Source organism: Canis lupus, chromosome 23 (genome assembly GCF_003254725.2).
Source record: "Canis lupus dingo isolate Sandy chromosome 23, ASM325472v2, whole genome shotgun sequence".
Lineage (NCBI taxonomy): Eukaryota > Metazoa > Chordata > Mammalia > Carnivora > Canidae > Canis > Canis lupus.
This window is the reverse complement of record NC_064265.1, coordinates 13768930-13791283: the sequence shown is the minus strand read 5'-3', so window position 1 is coordinate 13791283 and position 22354 is coordinate 13768930. Positions and strand designations below refer to the sequence as shown.

Here is a 22354-nt window from a genome sequence, read left to right as displayed (position 1 = left end):
ATTATTTATCTCTCTCTCCAATTCTGTGAGTTCCCATATTCTTTCAATAAACTCCCCCTAAAAATAAGCAAGAGTCATTCAATCTTCTGTGCAACCAGAGAGCCATAACTCATACTCTGAATAACTTAGCTTCTATAGCCAATTCCAAGTAAGGAAAGTTAAAACCAACCAGACAGACCATACTCAGTATACTCTCTGGACCTTCAGAATCCCCCATCTATTTGTATTGTTCTCTGAAACTTGGAGATCTCCCAATTACTGTCAGAAAATAATTTGGTGTTTTTTTCTCTTTGAAAACATATTATTCTTAAGTACAAATCTGGATGGTTGAGGTCAATGGGTAGAGTACTGTCTTAGCAAAAAGAGTTTAGTACAAAACTGCCAAAAAGATATATATTGCAAGCCACGGATGAAGCCACTTGCGTGATTTTATCTTTTCTAGTAGCAGATGCCACAACAGACTTATAAAATAATAACAGGAGTTAACATTAATTGGATATTTATAATAGATCAGGTACTGAGCTAGGCACCTTGTACAAATTACTTCATTTAATCCTCATAATAACCCTCTGAGGAAAATATATTTATTAACTCCATTTTACAGATAGAGTAACTGAGGACAGAGAAATTAAGAAAACTGCCTAAATTAGAGAGCTAGTAAGTGGTAGAGGCAGAATTCAAAGACAGATACCCTGAGTTCAGACATCATGTTGCTAATTACCACATTCTAACTTTTTTCAAAAAAAGGCAAACAAGAAGATACTGCTTCTGTGTCTCATCAACCATACTAAACTATTTGGACATATATTTTGTACTCCTAAAGCAATAAGCAATTATCTTGGAACTATGCATTAAATTGCAATGTGCTGCAATTTAATATATAGTTTTAAAACCAATTTGCTCAAGTGTTGACTTCAGAATTTTAAATGTATTCCATTTAACCAGCAATTTAAATGAAAATTTAAATAAATGCTATAAATGGGTGCCTCATTTGCATGATCTGTTGATTAACTCTGATATGAAGCTCATCTGTGCCCAGAGTTCTGCCTCCTAGCCCAGGCCTTTGACAGATCATCTTCTAGATGAGTAGAGGACAGCTATTCTCATCTCTTTAGCACCTCAACACACATGTTGTGACACTCACACGAGGCCAACCTCAAATGCAGAAAACTGCACTTACCAAAACTCTTTTATTGAGTCTATTCCATGTGATTGTGAGGAATATACTGAGAAGCTGCTTAGAAAGGCAGTAAGACCCTTCCAAGGAGCATTTTAAGGTAAAAATAGATGGTCTAAACTGCCTTCTATGAGGAAAGACTCTGTCACCTGCAGGACAAATGCATTGCTGAGTGAAGTATGCAAATTTAGGGACAGAGATGAACTATTCAGTGAAATATGAAAGAAGGTGAGTCTGCCACCAGCATCTTCCTTCTCATCCTTTATGCTACACAGAATCAGCCTTGCCCCCATATAAAATTAGAGCAAATATTATAAAAATTTTAACCTATCTAAGAGCCAACACAGTCACATAAGCTACTATAGATGGTACCCATGAAGTGCCAAATGTGGTTGCTCTCGGGGATGCACATACATCTCATTGCTACTCTGATGTTGATAAATGAAGTACAGAACACAGCATAAGAGAACATAAAGGCATTGGTATGGGTTAATCTATAGCTGAGACCCACTGAGGCATGAGTTTCTATCCATCTAGAATATGGGCCAAGGTTGGTTTGCTGCCAGTTTTGTGTAGGAACATGGGATCTTGGAGCTTGACAGTCACTTACAGATAACTTAGCAAATGTCCTAATTTTGAATTTAAGAAAAGTGAGATTTTTGTGGCACACAGATTGTTTGATGGTCATGTGCTCTCTTCTAAAGAGCCTCTAAGAGCTGTCCATACATCATCTTTCATAAGCATCTGGAACTTATTTCATATAATAGTAGCTAGGATTTATTTAGGACTTACTACATGCCAGGTTTTTGGTGAGTCCTTTACAAATAGTAGCATATTTATCCCACACAGCAATCCTGTGAAGATACAAACAACTAAAACTCACTCTGGTTAAGTTAAATCTAAAAATGATTTATTGGGAGGATGGTATCAGTTAGCTATAGTTATGTAACAAATGACCCCAAAACATAGTAGTTTAAAACAACAATGATATATCGTTTCTCATGATTCTGTGGCTTGGCTGAGTGACTCTGCTGGTCTTGCCTGGGCTCACTCACACAACTGCATTAGCTTGTGCATTGGCTGGGAGCTGAACTCATCTGGAAATATTGGGAAAGCTGGACCTTTCTCTCCACAAAGGCTTTCATTTCCAAAGAGATTAGACTGATCTTCCTCTCAAGGTGACAGCAGGTTTGAAGACAGTGAAGGCAAAAGCTGCAAAGTCTCTTGAGGCCTTGGACTGTATGCCACATAACATCACCTCTGCCACACTCTGTTGATCAAAGCAAGTCACAAAAACCGTTGGATTCAAAGAAAGAAAAAAAGCCCACCTCTTAAGGGCAGAAAACATTGTCATGTTGCAAAGTGGTATGCATACTAGGAAGGAATAAAGGAATTTGAAGCCATTTTTTTCCTAATATACTAGAGTTCACCCTCTTACTAAAAATTATTCATATTTCTTCCACCTACAAGATATGCTTATTCCCATCTCCAAATTTTCCCAAATCTCATCCTGTTACAGAAACAGACTTGTAGTCCAGGATCTCATGATTTGTATCAGGTCTACAAGCATATAAGGCAGTTCAGTTGCAGCTGCTCTTGGTTCAGGGACCCATAAAAACTAAAAACACAAAGTATCAGACACCACACTCAACATAAAATAGTGAGGACAGGATTACTGCCATAGACATTCCCAGGAAAGAATGGAAGACACAGGGCCAGTCACTGGTCCACAGCAGTTCTGAAACCTAGCCAAGGACACATTGAACATATTAAATGGGGTCTGCTTCTGCCCTCTGGATGGTTCCTAATCCATTTTTCTTTGTGACTCTTGGGTCTACATTCAGAAGTGAAGCAGTGACCCAGCCTCTCTGACCGTCTTTGATGTCAGATATGGTGATGAGTACTTGCAGACATGCCAGCATATATCAGCTTGTCCTTGTCTCTTCTCTCAACTGAATTTGTGGTTCTTGATTCTCAAAGATGAAAGCTAATCAGAGAAAGAGGTTTCTTTCTCCAGCTCTGCTCTTGGTCACACTTTGGCAACTGTACCTGCCTGCATTCCCAGATTCCTCTATAAGCTCCAAATGTCCCATTCTTGCCGGTACTTCAGAAGACTAGTTAGTGACTTTTCTCTGATTTCCAATTCCTCTTTATGGAAGTTTCCTTCCTCAGCCTCTCCCATAATTATATAAGGCTTAATTTGTATGATAAATACCTTCTTCCAGAATACTCCTTACATTATAATATGTTATTGCATTTCATCTTTACCACAGCTGTACAGGTTATATACACATCCATTTTACAGATGAGGACACTGAGGCCCACATAAGTTAGGTAACTTGCCCATAGCTACATAGCCAAAAGGTGTCAGAGCTCAAATTTGAACTCAGGTCTATCTGATTCCTGAGACTATGCAAGCAACTCCTATTCTCCATATACTGGGAGAAGAGGGATGAGGACAGTAGTGCACTAGTAAGCTGGTTTCTTATTGGTAGCACTTGTTGATTTTTATGGTGTAAAAGTTCCTAATGGCCTAATTTCAAGATACTAACAGTTTAATAATTGGCTTACAACATTTCTGAATATGTAACACTCTCATGAGCTGGTATGAAGTGGTTTTGGCACACCCCGGGGTAGGGAGCTAGGGAAACAAAAGTCCTTCAGTAAGAAAATGTAGTAATAGTTAACAAAAATGGAGTAGAGCAGTTTTTCACGTGTGTATCTGTACTCAAGCCATCTGATGCCCAAGTCAATCATTTGCATTTCTCTCCCTGAAGCTTTTCTATTTTGGCAAAACCTTCTCTGCCCATTTATGTGGCAAGCGTGAAGCTCCAAAAAATTAATAGTTGCCTCTCAGTATCCCTCAACCAATCACTGATAGAAATTAATGTATAAATATTCAGCTCTTTTGTCTTTTATATGGGATAACTCTGAGGTGTCTATTCTTCACTAATAACCTGAGTTCTCCAGCAGAATTAAGCTTCAATTACCCATAGTGATACCTTGCTTTATAATATATTCTACATTAGCTATCTCTGAAACCACCTTCCAAAATAACTAATTATGCTCTAATCCTTGACTTATGGTCTACTTCTGGAAAACCCAAATCAAGACAAATATTTACCATTTTTGAATGCCTGTGGCCCAGACAGACACTGTATTAGACACTTACATGTTTTTACACAGCTTTTTATGACACCTCATGCAATGAGTATCATTCCCATTTCCATAAATATGAAAATGAGGATCAGAGAAGTTAATTAACTTTGTGGAGGTCACATAGCTGGTATAATAAATAGTAGTGCTGATATTCAAACTATGATTGATTGCAATGTCTCTTCTTTTTTCACTAAACCATGCGGCCTCTCTAACACGTGAAACAATAAGAGAACAATTAACTGCTAAACTGACATATTGTATTGAACACTTCTGGGCAAAACTGTCATCATATGTATGTTCCACACTTACTTTCTGAAATTCTCTTTTGTTGTGCCATCAACTTGAAAAATAAGGCCACCGACAAATATTAGGAAATTCAATTTTTCATAGATTTTCTTTCTCCTCTATCAGTGCTTCACACAAATTAGGTACTGAAATAAAACTGAGCTGATGGCATAACAGAATATACCATGATGAAAATGCATATGAAGAAAATATGTTCCTTGGATGTATTTTTTGGCCTGCATAGCATTTGAAAGAACAGATAACATATGTCATAAAATACCAACTAAGTCTCTATTGATTTTGAAAGTCGATGCAGAGCATTAGGAGATCAAACAACACAACATCCAGAGTGCTGAATTGAGAATAGTCTTATCAGCAAGAAACTCAAACAAAAGGAGGACTTAGCAATATATTTAATAGGCAAAAATTGGAGTGTGGAAATTCAAAATTTGTCAGTGCTGCAGCGAAATCACCAAAACAGATTTTAATATTTAACAATGGCCTGCTGACATCCAGTAATTTAGATAGTTGCTCTGTAATATTTCCCATTAAGAAGCTCCCAAATACTGAAATTCTTAGCACTACACCTCAGATGCCGGTGGAAACAAACGTAAAATTTAACTCTGATTTGATAGTATCTTACAGTGTTGATTTCTTACTTTTAATGATCTTCTCTGACAATATGTACAGAAAGAACATTTTGGAATTTGGGATGGGGGAGTTCTAGCCCCAAGTCTAGCCCTACATAATTCTGTGACTGCTAGTAGAACTTTACTCTGGTTAAATGATGCTCTACAAGATGTCTTGCCACTCCACGTGTCAATGATTCTATGGCTAGAACCATTTTTCAGTTAGAATCCTATTCATGTAATGAACACAAATCACATCCCAGCATTTCTTTTTTTTTAAGATTTTATTTATTTATTCATGAAAGACACACAGAGAGAGGCAGAGACATAGGCAGAAGGAAAAGCAGGCCCCCTATAGGGAGCCTGATGTGGGACCCCATCCCAGGACCCCAGGATCACTACCTGAGCTGAAGGCAAATGCTCAACCACTGAGCCACCCAGGTGCCCCATATCCCAACAATTCTATAAGAGGTCCTCATCAATGCTCTATACTACTGTGAATTCCTAAAATGTTTCTGGACTGCCATGGTGGTGGTTCCTGGGAGGAAATGATGAAGAAGGTGGTTGTTAGGGCCATGGAGATGATTTCAAACACAGCAAAGCTGTTTTATGGCAAAAGCCTCTCTATATTACATTGCCTTTAAAAGTTTGTAGGCATGAATGAATGAAGTAATACTTTAGCTTCAAATTACAATGTGACTGGACTGACATTTGATACCCATTGCTTTTCCCTCTTTAAAAAATAAATAACTTTTCTGCTAAGTATCACTTACCATGGGAGCTTCATCAGAAGACCTAAGGCCTAGCTTTGTGCATATTTACTTTTGGCAACTGCACTCCTCAAAGACAGTATCGGTGTCAAATGGTAATGGCTGAAGCAGCCAGTTTCATTTGTTTCAAGCTTATATGTGGCATCATTACCTTTATGACACACGGTATACTAAGAAAATTTAAGTATTTTTATTCTTATCTCTAATATCTTGTCTTTCCCATGAGGCCTCATTGCTGGAAAGAGGTAACAGCATTTACCTTATTTAGTCCAATCCAGTTAAAATTGGGTCAAATATAATAAATTAAACAGTCTCTTTAGACAATACTCAGTTTTACTGTGTAAAAATACTTGATCTCTAAGATTTCCACTTTCCCTTCCCTTCTTCTGATACTCTTCTTGATGACTTCTAGGTATATGGGTAGAAAAGCAAGTTACTCAATTTCAAGATGGTAGAAGAATGGTAAGGTCCTTGGTCCTAGCATAGTGTCCCCTGGCACCTTTGTCTCTGGACAATCTCACTTTCTACATCCTTTACCACCTAGCCATCACAGCTGAGGCATATTCATGGTCTCTTCTCCCTCACCTTGGTCAGATACTGGGGTGCTCCATGACTGAGGTGACCTTTCCTTGGCTGTTGATAATGGTATAGACTCTCTGGGCTTATGCCACATCCTTCATCACCTCCCCCATAGAGGAGGTCCATCCCATGATTTCTGCCTTCATCTTCATCAGAGAGGGACCCTTGGAAAGATCAAGAGTACTTGATCCAACCCCCTTCCTCTGAAAGAGCCACATCCACACCTTAAAAGACTAAATCCAGGGATCCCTGGGTGGCGCAGCGGTTTGGCGCCTGCCTTTGGCCCAGGGCGCGATCCTGGAGACCCGGGATCGAATCCCACGTCGGGCTCCCGGTGCATGGAGCCTGCTTCTCCCTCTGCCTGTGTCTCTGCCTCTCTCTCTCTCTCTGTGTGACTATCATAAATAAATAAAAATTAAAAAAAAAAGACTAAATCCAGCTTCTCTCTCCTCATCCAACTTCAATGAGCCATCCTTTTGCTTTGAAGAGATTACAAGGTGGCTTCCACCAAGAGAAGTTGGTAAAGATCTCTGTTGTTGCCTTCAATGTTTCTATAAACCTACCATATAAATGATCGATGCCTCTACCGGCGCATGGGCTTTGAACCCAAGTAGTGAGAAATAGATACCATGTCTTTCAACACTTGTCTCCCTTGATTCAATCTCTTTTTCCCTCCCTATTATCACCTCATGTCAGGAATGGAGATTTTTCATTGACTCTTCTTACATTAAATATTCCCTTTTACATTCTAGTTTTAAAGGTGCATAAAGGTTATCTTCTTTGTACTATGGACAAACTCCACAGATTTGTCCTCTACGTCTAGTATGTCATGTTAAAGGGGGGAAATAAAAGAACTTAGAGAGTCCTATATCAAGGCAATAGCCTGACTTATGAAACTACTGTTTTCCGTTGAAATTCCTATTTTGACCACTGGAATCTAAATAGTAATTATCTTTCACTTTGTGTTCTACCTGTAAGGATCATAATCTTTCTTAAGCAGACAGCTATTTGCAGAGAAGAGCAGGTACTCAGACACAGCAAAAAAAAAAAAAAAAAGAGCATGGTAATATTTTTTTGAAATATCATATGCATAGAAGTGCTCTAAAATTGGATTGTGCTGAGAGTTGCACAATTCTGTAAATTTGCTAAAAATTGAATTGCACATTCAAACAGGTGAATTTTATGATATGTAAATCATACCTCAGTAAAGCTCTTAAAAAATCATGTGCAGTATAAAAAAGAGTGAGCACAGTTGCTCAGCCTCCGGTAGGCTGTGCTATGGATCTCTTAATGGCACTGCTGATGAGAGCAATAGAAACAGAGCAAGCAAGGTGAGCACATGCAGGCATTGTCCCTTCCACACGGGTTAGGGATCAATCATACTCCCAGTACAGTTCAGTGAGTAGAAAGCTATAATTTTCCTTTAAACTGGGACTTACTTGCCAAATCTGTTTACATGTATATCTCTCAAGCAATAAAATGTCATCAGTTTCTTCAAATCGTAAGCATGAACTGTAATTGTGCATGCATATGTTTACATAAAAATATTTTTTCACTGGCTTACACTTTATATGGAAGCTTCTTTCCAGGCAACATCAAATATCCAAAATGTGCACAAAAATACAAAAGAATGCAAAATAAACAAATAGAACAATACTGATGTGATAGATAACCTGTACACTCTTCTTAGATAAGCCTATTCACATTTCATTCAGAGGCAATCTACCTTCCATCAGGTACAATTCCAGCCTTTTGTGGGATAGAAAAACCAAGAATACGAGACAATAACCAAGCTTGTTAAAAGCAATAAATTAGAGGAAGTCAGGCAAGTGGTGACCAAAGAGACTAGGATTTATGAGAAGAAAGAAATTATAGTTGACACTCATGGGAGATCATGATAAAGGAGGCAGAAACAGTATAAAAAATGCTACAAGAATTCAAAAACTATAATCTACCCATCATTCAATGAAGGAAAAAACATCTGGATACATCTCAAATCTTAGAAATGTTATATTATTCAGTGCTCATAGTGGCAAGCAAGATACACAAAAAAGAGTTAAACATGTTGACTGAAGCAAATAAGTTTTAAAATTATTTTACAAATTATTCTATTCTTATAAGCCTGTTTTGTTTTTAAATTAGGTGTCCTCTTTTAATGTGATAAAAAAACACATAAGATAAAATATACCATTTTAACTATTCTTAAGTGTGCAGTTCACTATGTTGAAGTATATTCACATTGTTGTGAAATAGATCTCCAGAACTTTTCATCTTGTAAATCTGAAACTCTATAACTATTAAACACTCCCTGTTCTCCCTTATTCCCCCATGCCCTGGTAATGATCATTCTACTTTATGCTTCTATGAATTTTATTACTTTAATTACTTCATTCAAGTGGGATTGTACAATATTTGTTTGATCACACAATTTTATGTCTGGCTTATTTCATTTAGCACAATGTACTCAAGGTTCATCCATGTGGTAGCATGTGACAAGATTTCTATCCTTTTTAAGACTGAATAATATTCCATTGTATGTATAAACCACATTTTGTTTATCTACTCAGCCGCTGATGGACATTTGGGTTGCTTCCACCTCTTGATTATTGTGAATAGTGCTACTGTGAACGTGGGTGTACAAATACCTTTTCAAGATCTTGTTTTCAATTCTTTTGTACATTTAGCCAGAAGTAGGATTTCTGGATAATATGGTATGTCTGTTTTTAATTTCTTTTAAGTAAGCTTCACCCTGAGCTTTGAACTCATTACCCTGAGATCGAGACCTGAACTGAGATTAAGAGTCAGATACTTAAACAACTGGGCCACCCAGGAACCCCTTATTTTTTTATTTTTTGAGGAACTTCTGTACTGTTTTTCATAGCAGTTGCACCATTTCATAATCCCACCAATCATCTACAAGACTTTCAATTTCTCCATGTCCTCCTCAAAACCCATTATTTTGTCTGTTGTGGTTTTTTTTCAATAGTAGTCATCCTAATGAATGTGGGATTAGTGATGTTGAGCATTTTTTCATATGCTCTCTGGTCATTTGTATATCATCTTTAAAGAAATATTTGTTCAAGTCTTTTGCCTAATTTTTAACTGGGTTATTTGAATTTTTGTAAATGAGTTGTAGCAGTTCTTTATATAGTCTGGATATTAACTCCTTATCAGGTATATGATTCATAAATATTTTCTCCCATTTCATAGGTTATTTTTTCATTGCTGGTTGTGTCCTTTGATGCACAAAAGCTTTTTAGATTGATGAAGTCTCACTTGTCTATTTTTGGTTTTGTTTCCTATGTTTTTGTGTCATATCCAAGGAACCATTGCCAAATCAAATGTCATGAAGATTTCCCCTGTGTTTTCTCCTAGGAATTTTGTAGTTTAGGTCTTTAATCCATTTTTCAGTTATTTTGCATATTGTGTGAAATAAGGGTCCAACTTTATTCTTTTGCATGTGGATATCTAGTTTTCTCAACACCATTCACTAAAGAGACTGTCCTTTCCCCATTGAGTGGTCTTGTGTTGTAAATCATTTGATCACATATATGAGGGTTTATCTCTTGATTCTCTCTTCTAGTCCATTTTGGTTTACTTATCTGTCTTTGTGCCAATAGTACCACATGGTTTCTATTACCATAGCTTTGCAATATGTTTTGAGATCAAGAAGTATGAGTCCTTCAAATTTCTTATTTTTCAAAATTGTTTTGGCTAGTTAGAGTCCCTTAAGATTCCATATGAATTTTAGGATGAATTTTTCTATTTCTGCAGAAAATGATCTTGCAATTTTGATAAGGATTATACTGAATCTGTGGTTCACTTTGGGTAGTATAGCCATCTTAACCATATTAAGTCTTCCAATCAATGAACATGGGATGTCTTTTCATTTAATTGTGTCTTCTTTAATTTCTTTCAGTAATGTTCTCAGTTTTCAGTGTCAAAATGTTCATCTCCCTGGTTAGGTTTATCTGTAGGTATTCTTTTTGAGCTACTATAAATCTTAAAAGGTTTTCTTTTTTAAAGATTTTATTTATTTATTCATGAAAGACACAGAAAGAGCGAGAGAGAAGCAGAGACACAGGCAGAGAGAGAAGCAGGCTCCATGCAGGGAGCCCAATGTGGGCCTGGATCCCAGGACTCCAGGATCACACCCTGGGCCAAAGGCAGGTGCTAAACCACTGAGCCACCCAGGGATCCCTCTTAAAAGGTTTTTTATTCAAAATTTAAGTGTATGCCTTTTAAAGAAATTATCAGTAAGACAGCCAGCTATGAACAGATAGCTGGCATCCCATTGGTCTAAATCCTTCAATTCTAAATCCACATGCTTTCCTGTTTTAGTCTAAAGTTAGACATTCCACCGCCAATACAAAGTAGGAAAGGAACAGCAAAGATGCATTCCATGGTGTCCTCTTAAGTCTGGGACCAACATTTATTGGAACTCATCCCTAGCTGAAAGGGGTCCTACCACAGAAGCCACAGACAAGACAACTTTAAGTATTTAAACCACATCTGGGAAATTGCAATGAAGCTTCACTAAGTCAGGAAAATCCCTGCTCTATAATAACTCCATTTCATGAGAATTTTATGCTGTATTATTCATGAAAGGAGTATCAGGTGAAAACCCACATTGGAGGTCTCTGTGATTCATTTTGTGTTCAAACCTGCATCATCTATTGAAGGGATGGTCCTTAAAATAGTGATGGCAATGGAAGCCGACCAACTTCAGTTCCCTACATTCTCCAGAGGAAGACTGTCCTTGCAGAGATCCAGGAAAATGTTGAGCTCAACCATCATAACTTAATCAGCAGCAAAAACAAAAACAAAAACCCCTGTGTCCTGTGCTATAATATTCTATTGTATTCTCTGTCTGTGCTGTTTCAGTTCTGAGTAGGAAGACTAGTAGAAATCTCTGTCTCTCAAAAAAAAAAAAAAAAAAAAAGCAAATTACTCTATTAGGCATGATACAGGTCAAGGGTTTCCTTCCTCATACTACAATGCATTTATTACAATGCGTTTGTTACTTGCTTTGAAGTTTCTATTTAAACTAAATCTTACTTTAAAGCATATTCCTCATAGAGTTCTATGCATAATTATCCACATAATTCAATGTGGTAATATTTATTGAGGGAAGAAGGTAGGACATACTAATTTTCAATGTGCCAGGTATTTTACATACAGTCTCACGGAACTGATGCTTAGAAAGGGGCCTTACTGTTTTATGAGTCAGAAACTGAGCTTTGGTCTATAAAAAACAAAGTTCAAACTCTCTCCTTTCCCATCACTGCCGTGAGTAAGTGCAAATTGGTCAGGATGACCATTGGTCGAAAAAATACATATTTCTGATCAGTGGATTTTCAGGAGTTGACAATCCTAATGTACTCCTATGCAAATTTTCATCTCTATATTATGCCTTAAAACATTGTTAATTCTTTTCTAGATTTCTAGAGTTCTCTCTTCTTTTGCTTCTGTGTTTTAAATTAATTTTTAGCCAATTATTTATCTTCTATCTTATTTGTGTTAAAAAATCTGTTGAAACAACTTGAGTATTCAGCAATCGGCGATTAATAAGAACACATTTAGATTCCAATACCAGGATTTGTTTGAACAATAGAAATGACATTCATGCTTAAGTAAGAAAAAAAAAAAAAACCTAAATGAAAGCCTGGCCTAAAATAAGTGAGAAAAACATTTAAGCAAAGCAAAAACCCCATCCCCAAACTCTTAACAAATTATTTTTTTTCTTTTTTTCTGTCAAAGGCATTACAAGTACACTACAGAAAATACAGATAAGCAGAAGAACCTAAGAAAAAAATCCATTATCCATCCAATCGTATACAACCACTTTTAATCCTCAAGTGTACATTTTTTCAGTTCCAGTTCAATATGTATAAATGAATTATTATTTTTCAATAAAACATACTCTTATTGTACAAACTATCCTGCAGCCTACTACAATTTCAGTAACTCAACATATGCATTTTTCAAACTAAATCCTACATTTAAAGCACTCTAACATTTTAGTCTTACTAATGATAGAAAGAAGAAATAATTGCCTGCATATTAATTATGAGACCAAAAATAGCATAGAAGAAAAGGTGAAAAATTCTGAAAATAGATCACAAGAGGGCTTAAAATATAAAAGTTTACAAAATTCCCATAGTGCTCCCAAATTCCTAGTATTTAAAATAATTAGTAAATGAGAGCATTAATTTTCAATCAACTTATTATAATGCTTAATGAAATTAATGTAAGAATTGAAGGCAGAATATGAGAAGGTGAATAAAATCCTTTATTGCCTAATAATAAAAAGCCTAATAGATAAAATTAAATCATGGTTGATTCTAAAAGTCAAGGATTAAACTGAGAAATGTAACTTAACCATGAGAATGTAGGAGGAAGGGCTAGGGTGATATAAACAAGCTCAAAAGAAGATGATCTTTGAGGAAAATATTGAATTGTGAGCACAAAAACAGAAAATTCCAGATTGTGGAGAGTTCTAAAGGCCAAATAACATAGAGTCTTTAACAGATAAATTATAAGAATAGAAAAGGACAGGAGGATAAATCTATAAATTAAAAGACCTATCACAGGTTTTTCTTAATGGGTAACGCTAAAATGCTATGTCTAGGAATGCATAATTAGATGGTTAAACTATAAAAAAAATGCAAGAAAGTAATTGCTATCCCAAGTCAGTCAGGGTAGTGGTCACTTATGGAAGAGGGAAGGGGCTATGGTTGGAAGGGGCCGCATAGGATATGTGCCCCCAAGATGATAGCAAAATTATATTTCTTCACCTATGTGGTGCTTGCAAGGGTATTAAATAATAACTAGATGTTTTACATAATCAATCCCTCATACTCCAAAAAGAAGTTTAGTGAACACAGAACCAACCATCATGGAGATCCATCTGGTCTCTCAGTGATCATCAAAAGCTCAAGGTAAGGGACGCCTGGGTGGCTCAGTGGTTGAGTGTCTGCCTTTGGCTCAGGTCATGATCCTAGAGTCTTGGGTTCAAGTACCTCATCGGGCTCCCCTCGGGGAGCCTGCTTCTCCCTCTGCCTGTGTCTCTGCCTCTTTCTGTGTGTCTCTCATGGATAAATAAATAAAATCTTAGAAGAAAAAGAAGAAGAAGAAGCTCAAGGTGAAAGGAGAGTAAGGAGGGAATAGACAAAGACTGTGCCAGAATCCATGAGTATTAGGAACAAATTTAATGGGGAGGGATTCTACTTTTGTGATATTGTTTTCTTTGAGATATTATCCCATTTCCATCTCCATTCTACCACAGTGCCATGGAACAGGGGTACCACCCTCAAATCCAGAGATTCAGACTTCTAGAGAAGTATGGTAGGGCTGACTAAGGCAGGGATGGAGTCGCAGGGACACTCAGTGAGGTTACCAGAGTGGAGCCTATGAAGGAACATCTCAGAAAAAGAGATCAGGATCTCCTTCAGAACCAAGTTCTCCACTTGGAAGAGAAAGGTGGTGCTGTTGGTAAACCCTAGAAAAAGAGGCCCAGGATCCCACTTCTCAGTTAGAAAACTGAAGAAGCAGTGAGAAGTTGAAAAGAACAGTATCATGATGTTCCCAGGGATGGTGTTGAAGCAATATGATAATTTCTGCAAAGTATGTAAATATATCCGATTAAAGATTACTCATCCACCCTTCCATTCAAAAGAATGGTGATTTTTAAAAGGGGCAGAGGAGGTGGGGGGTGGGGAGAAGAGGGCTACCCCACTTTACAAAGGTTCACAACAGTTGTGTTCCAGAGCCAACTCTACAAACAAAGTATCAGCAAAAGATGCTCAACTTCCAAGCACCTGAAAGCACCTCAAGTACATTTGCAAAACAAGTAGGGAACACTTACAAATTAGTTATTCATGAAGTGTCACAGCATCTTTATATAATAAACCAGGGAAAGCCAAGGGCAGAGGGGAGATCAAAAGTTAGCTTAACTATGATTTTCAACAAAGCAGTGTATTCAACATGACAACATGTTGGAAAATTAGTATCTTTTGTCATTGTCTTTGAGTCCTAAAGGGAGCACTAAACAAATTACCGAAAAAATTTATTCCTGGATATCATAGTTCTGATTTCATTACAATATTCCAGACTTATAACAGTATTTTAAGGTCAGCTTTTCAAGAGAAAAAAATTATCTATACCCACCCCCGCCATTGAAGCTTGAAATTTGCTTCCATTTTAAAAGTGTTTTAACAAGAATCTAAGCTAAATAAAGTAAAAAGAATGAATTTGGAGGCTGATTTATGTAGAAGGTTTGTGTTATTATTTCAAAACACAGGGGGAAATATTATTTGAACCTAATGAACTCATAATTTTGAATGGCATTAAAATTTCAATCTGATATAATTAATTGCCTGAACTTCTCTTGGATGTACTATGGCAAGATCATAAACTGTTTTCAAGCATGAAGAATTCTGTATCCGCAACAGGATTCCCTATGATGTTCCTCCATAATGTATAGGGTTGTAACAGATAGTCAACAGGAGTTTAACACAGGCATATCATTTAACATACTCATCAAATGTCACCTTGCAGGATCTGATCATACATCCTTAGAGATTTGCAAAGTCTCACAGATAGATACACTGTGCTCTTTTAAGAGTCATAGCTAACATTTGGCACAATTAGTTGTTATCAGACATGTTATCGCCTTATCACCTGCTCAAGGATGGCCAGACACACAACCTAAGCCTTCTGGTATCCCCTGAAATTCAAATTTAAGGTTAAAATTATTCAAACATGGCAACTATTGAAATCATCACAAGACATGTCCAGTTATAGGGATGCATGTTTAATTTAGGAAGAATAGATGTGGTTTTTTTTTTTTGTTTGTTTGTTTTTTAGGTTCCTATCAGAGTTCTAAAGGGTATATAGCTTTGAAACAAGAATTAAGATCACAAACAAAAACAAACAAACACCACAGTGCAGGGTTCAGGTAGTCAGATCAATTACCCTGCTCATCCTTGCCTCACATAAAGAAGCCTGCCACATTATTAGGATTGTTTTTTTTTAAATCAATAGTCTACTTTATACTTCTCAATCAGTTGTCAAATAGCCAGCTGTCTTAAATTACAGTGTGCTGACCCTAGAAACGCAAAAGTAATAGCTTTAGGAAAAGCTCCAGCAGTTTAAAGCGCTAGTTTTGGGTACCATATAATGAAACCCAGTAACATTGCAACTTGCAAAAACATTTTGAATAGGATCGGGGGCAGTTATGCTGGGAACTTTTGGGGTGACAATAAAAGGAACAAACGAAAAAATATTTCTTGTAGTACAAGGATTCCGGTCTTGCCAACTACCATGCAAACTTCCCCGCCCTCAGAATGATCCGCAGGGAACGCAAGCCAGGGTACCTGACGCACCTGTTGAGCCCAAACCCCCAGAGAGCCTCAACCTAGCACAGCTTCATTAAGTCGTGTTCAGTACAATCCGAAAGGGTATTGATGCAAAGAGGAGTTATTCCTGGAGGAACGCTCCTCCTAAAAGGTCAACAACTAACTAGTTAGTGGAAATGCCTGAGTAGCAACAGTAATGACCTTTCCAAGCAGGGGCTCTTCACCAGCGGGGGTCGGCGGGGGCGGGGGGGGGGGGTGCAGGTAAGGGGCCCAGCTTGCAATCTTCAGCAAACATTCAAACGTTTGTACATGGGGGAATTTTCAAGGCAAAAGGGTTCGCAGTATTTCATCACACGTTCAGAGCAATCTAAGCCCCTTGGCTCGCTGAAGCTGGCCACCAGGACATCACGGAAGAACGAGTGACCTCCGCCTTACAGCATCCGTTTGGGGAATTCGGCTGCACCACACTTTCCTTCAGGCACTAAGGTCCAGGGCAGTCCCCCACCCGCAGGCTCCCAGCCGAAGCACACCAGGGCATCGCCCTCTCTGCAAGATCAAGGTGGCCTCTTGGGAGGTGGGAGCGGTGATGCTGTGCTGGACCCAAAGTAGAAGCAAAATCAGCTTTCTTCCCGGGAAGACACTTCCACGGGGTCTAAGGATGCCCACGCGGGGCGCCGAAGAGGGAGACCCCGACGTGCACCTCGTCCCATTTAGCAAACCCGCCCAGTGCCCAGGGCCTCGCAAGCGCCGCTCTCCGCGCTTTCTTTATGAAAGTTAACTTGTTTAAATTCTTTAAAAAAAAAAAAAAAAAAGGAAAAGAAAAGAAAAGAAAAAACCCACCCCCAAAGCTGCAGAAAGGGCTGCAAAAACTCCACGAGGAAGCGGACGCCCTACCCGCCCCAGCCGCCCTACAGAGCAGCAGCCCTCCTCCCCGGCCCCCGGGCCAACCGGCATCCACGCGCTGAAAGCCCGCGTGGGGAGCGCCTCGGGGGCTAGAACCGCGTTTGCGCGGAGGCGGAGGCCGGTCGTTACCGTCCAGCGGGCCGTCGCGGTCCGGGTGGCGGCTCATCGCTGCTCCGCGGCTCCGGGCTGTCCCCCCGCGCGGCTCCCGCGGCCTCGGCGGCGGCTGCAGTTGCTGAGGCAGCGCCCCCCTGGGGGCCCCGCAGGTGCACGGGCAGCAGCTGGGCGCGCGCCACTGCACAGGGAGAGCCGAGGACACGCCGGGCGCTCCGCTCGCTCTGCAACCCGAGGCTCCAGTGCCAGCCTCCTGCAGCCCGAGGCTCTCTATTAATACTCGGCGTGCAGCTGGCTGCATGCCATCGGCTTGACCCGCGGCCAGGGGCCCTCTGCCCTCGCTGGGGAGGGCTGGGGCACAGGCTTTAGGGGCGTGGGTGATTCGACTGGGTGGAATCAGGCAGACGACTGCCCCAGCGGCCCTCCCGAGCCAGCCAGGTGAGCGAGCCTCAGCCTGTGACTTTCCCAGACTCCGGCGTTTTGGAGTAACTGGCCCCAGAAGCCCTCGGCTAAATATGATGCCTGCTCCAGGCCACCAGCTCCGGGAACCTATTTTAAGGGCCGCCCCGGTGGTGAGCAGGCTCCGCGACCCATTCATTCAGTACCGCCTTGACATTTCGGAGTTCTACAAGTGAATCCCTTTTCCCCTCTCCGATTTCAGCCTCTCCTGCCTCTGCAAAATTCCAAGTTGGAGAAGGGAAAGGCAGGGGGCTAGTGAGCAAAAGGAGGTGGTGAATTAGAAAGACCCAATATCTATTTGGTTTTCAGAACTGAAATTTTCTCCGCGTTGTATTTCTTCCCGCAAGCCCGTGCAACTTGGGCTGTAGCCATGTTCCTGTTGTAAATTTAAATTTAATCAGTGAATGCTGCTTTTTTGTCATTCCTCTAACAAGCTTTATGTTTAAAGTGAAATTCCCTTGGGAGCTTTTAACTTAGGCTGTTGATATGATAGGAGCAATCAGTTAATGCCATTCCAAAGCACATTTATGACAACTACATCAGGGAACTGCATTTGTAATCTTGATCTTTCAACCGGCTTAAAAAAAAAAATTCCTGGTTTATTTTTGCACAGAGCCTAGTATGGTTCCTTAGCAGGTGAATTCTTTGCTCTGCTTCCCAACATAGTTTAACTTCTCCTGTTCTCTTAACATAGTTTAAGTCCCTATCAGTGAAGACAGGGCAGACCTTTGCTCTCAAGTAAGAATTATTATTATTCCTAATATACAGAAAATTAGAGTTATTAAAGATAGTAAAGTTAAGATCCTGAAGACAAATTTTATGAAATTTCTGTGACCTCTTACCCCCATCTACTTTCTTGTATACAGTTTCAGCAGATGAAGCACTGAGATTAAATGATGAAAACATAAATAGGAACTCCAGGAGTTAACCTTTGGTAACTCAATTTAGAAGATACTGAAGGAAGTATCAAGTTTTTCTTTTGGCTTTTAGCATTATTGTAAGTGAACCCTTTCTACTTTAGCTCGGAAGAGTGACTGGTATCAACCACTGCTAAATTATATATCTCTCTGAGGGAGACAAACCAGGACCAGCTAGGCCACAGTGGATTGCAGAAATGTCCATTTACACACCTGAACAAGGGAGCCCTCCTACATTCTTTTCTTCCCTTCTTCCATCAGTGAATATACAATTCAGAATTTCTTTTTTAAAAACAGATTTTATTTATTTATCTGACAAAGAAAGTAAGAGAGCACTATCCTTCTGGTCTGCTGACCAGAAAGCCGGTCATGGGGCTCGATCTCATGATCCTGAGAACATGACCTGAGCTGAAGGCAGATGCTCAACCGACTGAGCCACCCAGGTACCCTCCATTCAGAATTTCTTAGATTGCAAACCAGGAACTGCTCTATGTGCTTACCTCTAACTAGCTCATCTTAACTTTCATATTTATTCTTATAACAAAGGCATTGTGTTATATTCTTTCATGTTTTTAGTCTTTGATTACTGAGCACTTACTTCTCCCTGTGTCAGTTACTAGTAATTTCAGGAAAAATTCTGCCCTCAGAATACTTTAGTGTATGTAAAACAGGCTTAGAACCAGAACCTTTCTTAGAGGTCTTACATTTTCTGAAAGATATGGGGCACCAAGGAGCTTAATTCTCTTTGAAGGATTAAGAAATGTTTCCAACCAGCAGTGGCTATTTTCACGAATGATAGCTGCTATCGTTTAAACAGCCACTGTGAACTAGGCACTCCACTAAATACATTCCTTCCTATAATCCTTATAAGAACAGGAATTATTATTGTGCACTTTTTATAGATGGACAAGTAGAGGTTCAGCTTAAGTAGCTTGCCTACAAACACAGAGGTAAGGAGTTTCAGAACCATAATTGGAACGTAGCTTCTATGATTACAGGGCCTCTGCCCAGTTTCTACATTGGATTGCATTGGTTAGCAAAAACACTTTCCGTAGTCTCTAATAAGAACTTTTCACCAGAACCTTTCAGAAAAAAAAAAAAAAAGCATCCTTAAAGAGTACAAAAATGGGGTAGTTGGTGTTGTAGAAACCAGACTGTGCCTAGGCAGTCAGGATTCCTTCACAAAGAAGTTTCTACTTTTCATAACAAGGCAGGACACAAAAATGGCTCTTCAAAAAGAGCCTGGGAATCAGTGTTCCAGGGATAACTGCTGTGAGAACAGCATTCATTAATTCATAAATCCATTCAACTTTTATTGAGCACTTACTGTGTTACACACACTTTACTGGAAGCTGAGGAATGCTCTGAGGAATTATAAATTGACATTCAGAGAAAAGAAAAGGAAATCTCCCTTCCATGCAAAGTTGGCCATTGGGCCAATTTGGTCAAAAGTGGACTGGACTGGACATGAAAGAGAAGAATAGCCTGAGGACCTAGTCCAATAACCAAATTTCCAGCAATCATACCTATCCAAACAGGTCCACAAATTGCTTTGGTCTAAAATTCTACTCTCATGCTCAACTCAGAGATAGTAAAATGTAATGATTAGGTACCCAGTCTTTGTTGTCAAATCAATACTGAGCTCAGATGCTGACTTGTGTGATACTGGGTCAGTGGTGACCCAATACTGGGTCAATCCAATACTGTCCAATGAATGAGTAACTCAGGCAAGTTATACAACTAGCTAGCCTAAAACTTCATATCTGTAAAATGTATGAAAAGAACAAGCCCTGTAGGAATTTTGCATGACCATCTATGTATTAGTAAAGGAGTACTTTCATTTGCTAATAGCGGAGACCCAAATTAGCAGTAATTTAAATAAATTGATGTTTTTTTCACACTTACTATTAAGATAGTTGAAGTAGATGGTCTGTAGCTGGTACTGCAGTTCCATGTTTTCAGCAGTGACCTAAGAGGCTTCTAATTTTTTTGCCCCAGCATCCTTAATACAGGCTTTCAGCTTCAGGACTTCCTTATGTCACAAAATGGCTGCCAGAACTCTGGACTGATTCATGTTTAAACAAGGAGAAAGAAGAGAGAAAGGGCAAAAGTAGCCCCTCGAAGCTGAGTCAGGTCTCCATGGAAGTCTTATCCAATAACTTCCATGTAAAATTCAGTAGATACTCCCTCTTCAGGTGAAGCTGAGAAGTGTGTGTGTGTGTGTGTGTGTGTGTGTGTGTGTGTGTGTTAACATGGGAACTTTAGAGGTTCTGTTATTGAGGAAAAGGAAGAGAATGGATATTGGGTAGGTAGTCAGCAATCTCTGTCACAGTTAGAAAAACATCTGACATGGTGCATGGCACAAAGTAAATACCCACTCATCCCCCAAAATATAGAGAAAGTAGCTATGTTAGAGAGTCAAAAAAAAAGCACAAATAAATAGATAATAATAGGGCCGGTCTAATTGTACGTGCATTTTGGGCAGGGAGGAAAAGGAAAGAATTTGAATCAAGTGGATATTGTTCATAAAAGAACATTCATTCATATTATAAGTTTCTTTATTTTTATTTTTTTTTAAGATTTTATTTATTCATGAGAGACTCAGAAAGAGAGAGAGAGAGAGAGAGAGGCAGAGGGAGAAGCAGTTTCCATGCAGGGAGCCTGACGTGGGACTTGATCCCGGGTCTCCAGGATCATGCCCTAGGCTGAAGGCAGGCGCTCAACCCCTGAGCCACCCAGGGATCCCCATATTATAAGTTTCAAGCAGAACTCAGGAAACATCATGTAGATTATAATCAGTACACGTTAGTGCAAAAACCTTGAGAAGGAACCCAATTTAGATACTTCACAGAAGAATTCTAGGCCAAGAGAAACAAAGTTTACAGCAATTCATAGAAATAAAAATGGAGAGGTAAAATAGAAAAAAATAAGAAAGAGATCTAAGATTTACTGTTTTCAAGTAACCCAAATGGCATCTGGCTATCTTAAAAAAATATAAGCACTTATTTAAGAGGATACCAAAGGTACACAGACTTGAGTTGGAGGGTGGAAAATCAGATTTAGAAGTCAAACAGGAACAAAGCCAGTTTGGGAAATTCAATAAATGGCAAGCACAGCAAGCATACTTTTGCAGGGACAAGTCTGTCCAAGGATATCCTCTCTTCCTGAAAACCCCATTGCCACCATCAGACCCTACCTCAGGTACCTCGAGAGAATACAGTTTCTTAGTTTCATATCACTTAATCCTATTAATCACCTATTAATCAGGCTTGTGAATCTGATTGGCCTGCCCGGATCCAACGGCGGAGATGGGCTGATCTCCTTTCTTTGGCTTCCCCAGGTGCTAAAGTGCCCCCACCACTACCATACTCAACTAGAGGACTCACACACACACATAGGAAGGAGGAATAGATGCAGGACGGCCACAAAAAAGACAAATACCAACTACCTATCCCAATGAGCCAAATTTGCTAAACACTTGGCATGTCATCTTCACAGCAGTCCTACTACTTTCATTTTATAAATTTAAAAATAGTTATTTGCCTAAGACTGCAATAGTAAGCAACAGAGCTGAGATTCAAACTCATAGATTCCAAAGGTTCTTACACAGGGTCCTCCTTTTTGCAATATGTGACACAACTTCCATGTTCTATTTTATCTAGATTTGGTATTGTAAGAAATATCTGCCTCACTGGGTCTACAGAGTGTCTTGGAGGATGACATGGAGAAATTAAAAGCCATTTGAAATTGAACATGATTCTTGCAGCCAGCAAACAATGAAGACACTTGATAGTGATTTGACCATGAATCATTCACTTAAATAACTCTTTTCAAGGGATTTTTTCGTGTTTTATTTTTAGTTTTTAAAATTCAAGAAAGTTAAGGATACCATTGCATTTCTCCCCATAAACATAGGATTTAAATAAGAATTTTCAGATACACCTGACACAATAGTGTCTAAAAAGACAGAGACTTTTCCTCAGTTGTGCCTCTGCCCCCAGATAGG

At 39.1% G+C, this 22354-nt stretch overlaps 1 protein-coding gene and 1 long non-coding RNA gene across 5 annotated transcripts in view; one reads left to right on the top strand and one right to left on the bottom strand.

Moving 5' to 3' along the window:
• GADL1 (glutamate decarboxylase like 1) overlaps positions 1-17585 on the bottom strand; it is a 163779-nt gene extending 146194 nt beyond the window's left edge. For 2 of the 3 annotated variants that reach the window (XM_025461084.3, XM_025461085.3), the window contains exon 1: positions 16991-17585. In XM_025461084.3, coding sequence (XP_025316869.2) covers positions 16991-17570 — 580 coding nt within the window. In that variant the 5' untranslated portion in view covers positions 17571-17585. The remainder of the gene's footprint in view (positions 1-16990) is intronic. The other variant, XM_025461087.3, reaches the window with a different exon arrangement.
• LOC125753417 (uncharacterized) overlaps positions 17006-22354 on the top strand; it is a 60063-nt gene continuing 54714 nt past the window's right edge. For both annotated transcript variants that reach the window (XR_007405194.1, XR_007405195.1), the window contains exon 1: positions 17006-17410. This is a non-coding gene — a long non-coding RNA (uncharacterized LOC125753417). The remainder of the gene's footprint in view (positions 17411-22354) is intronic.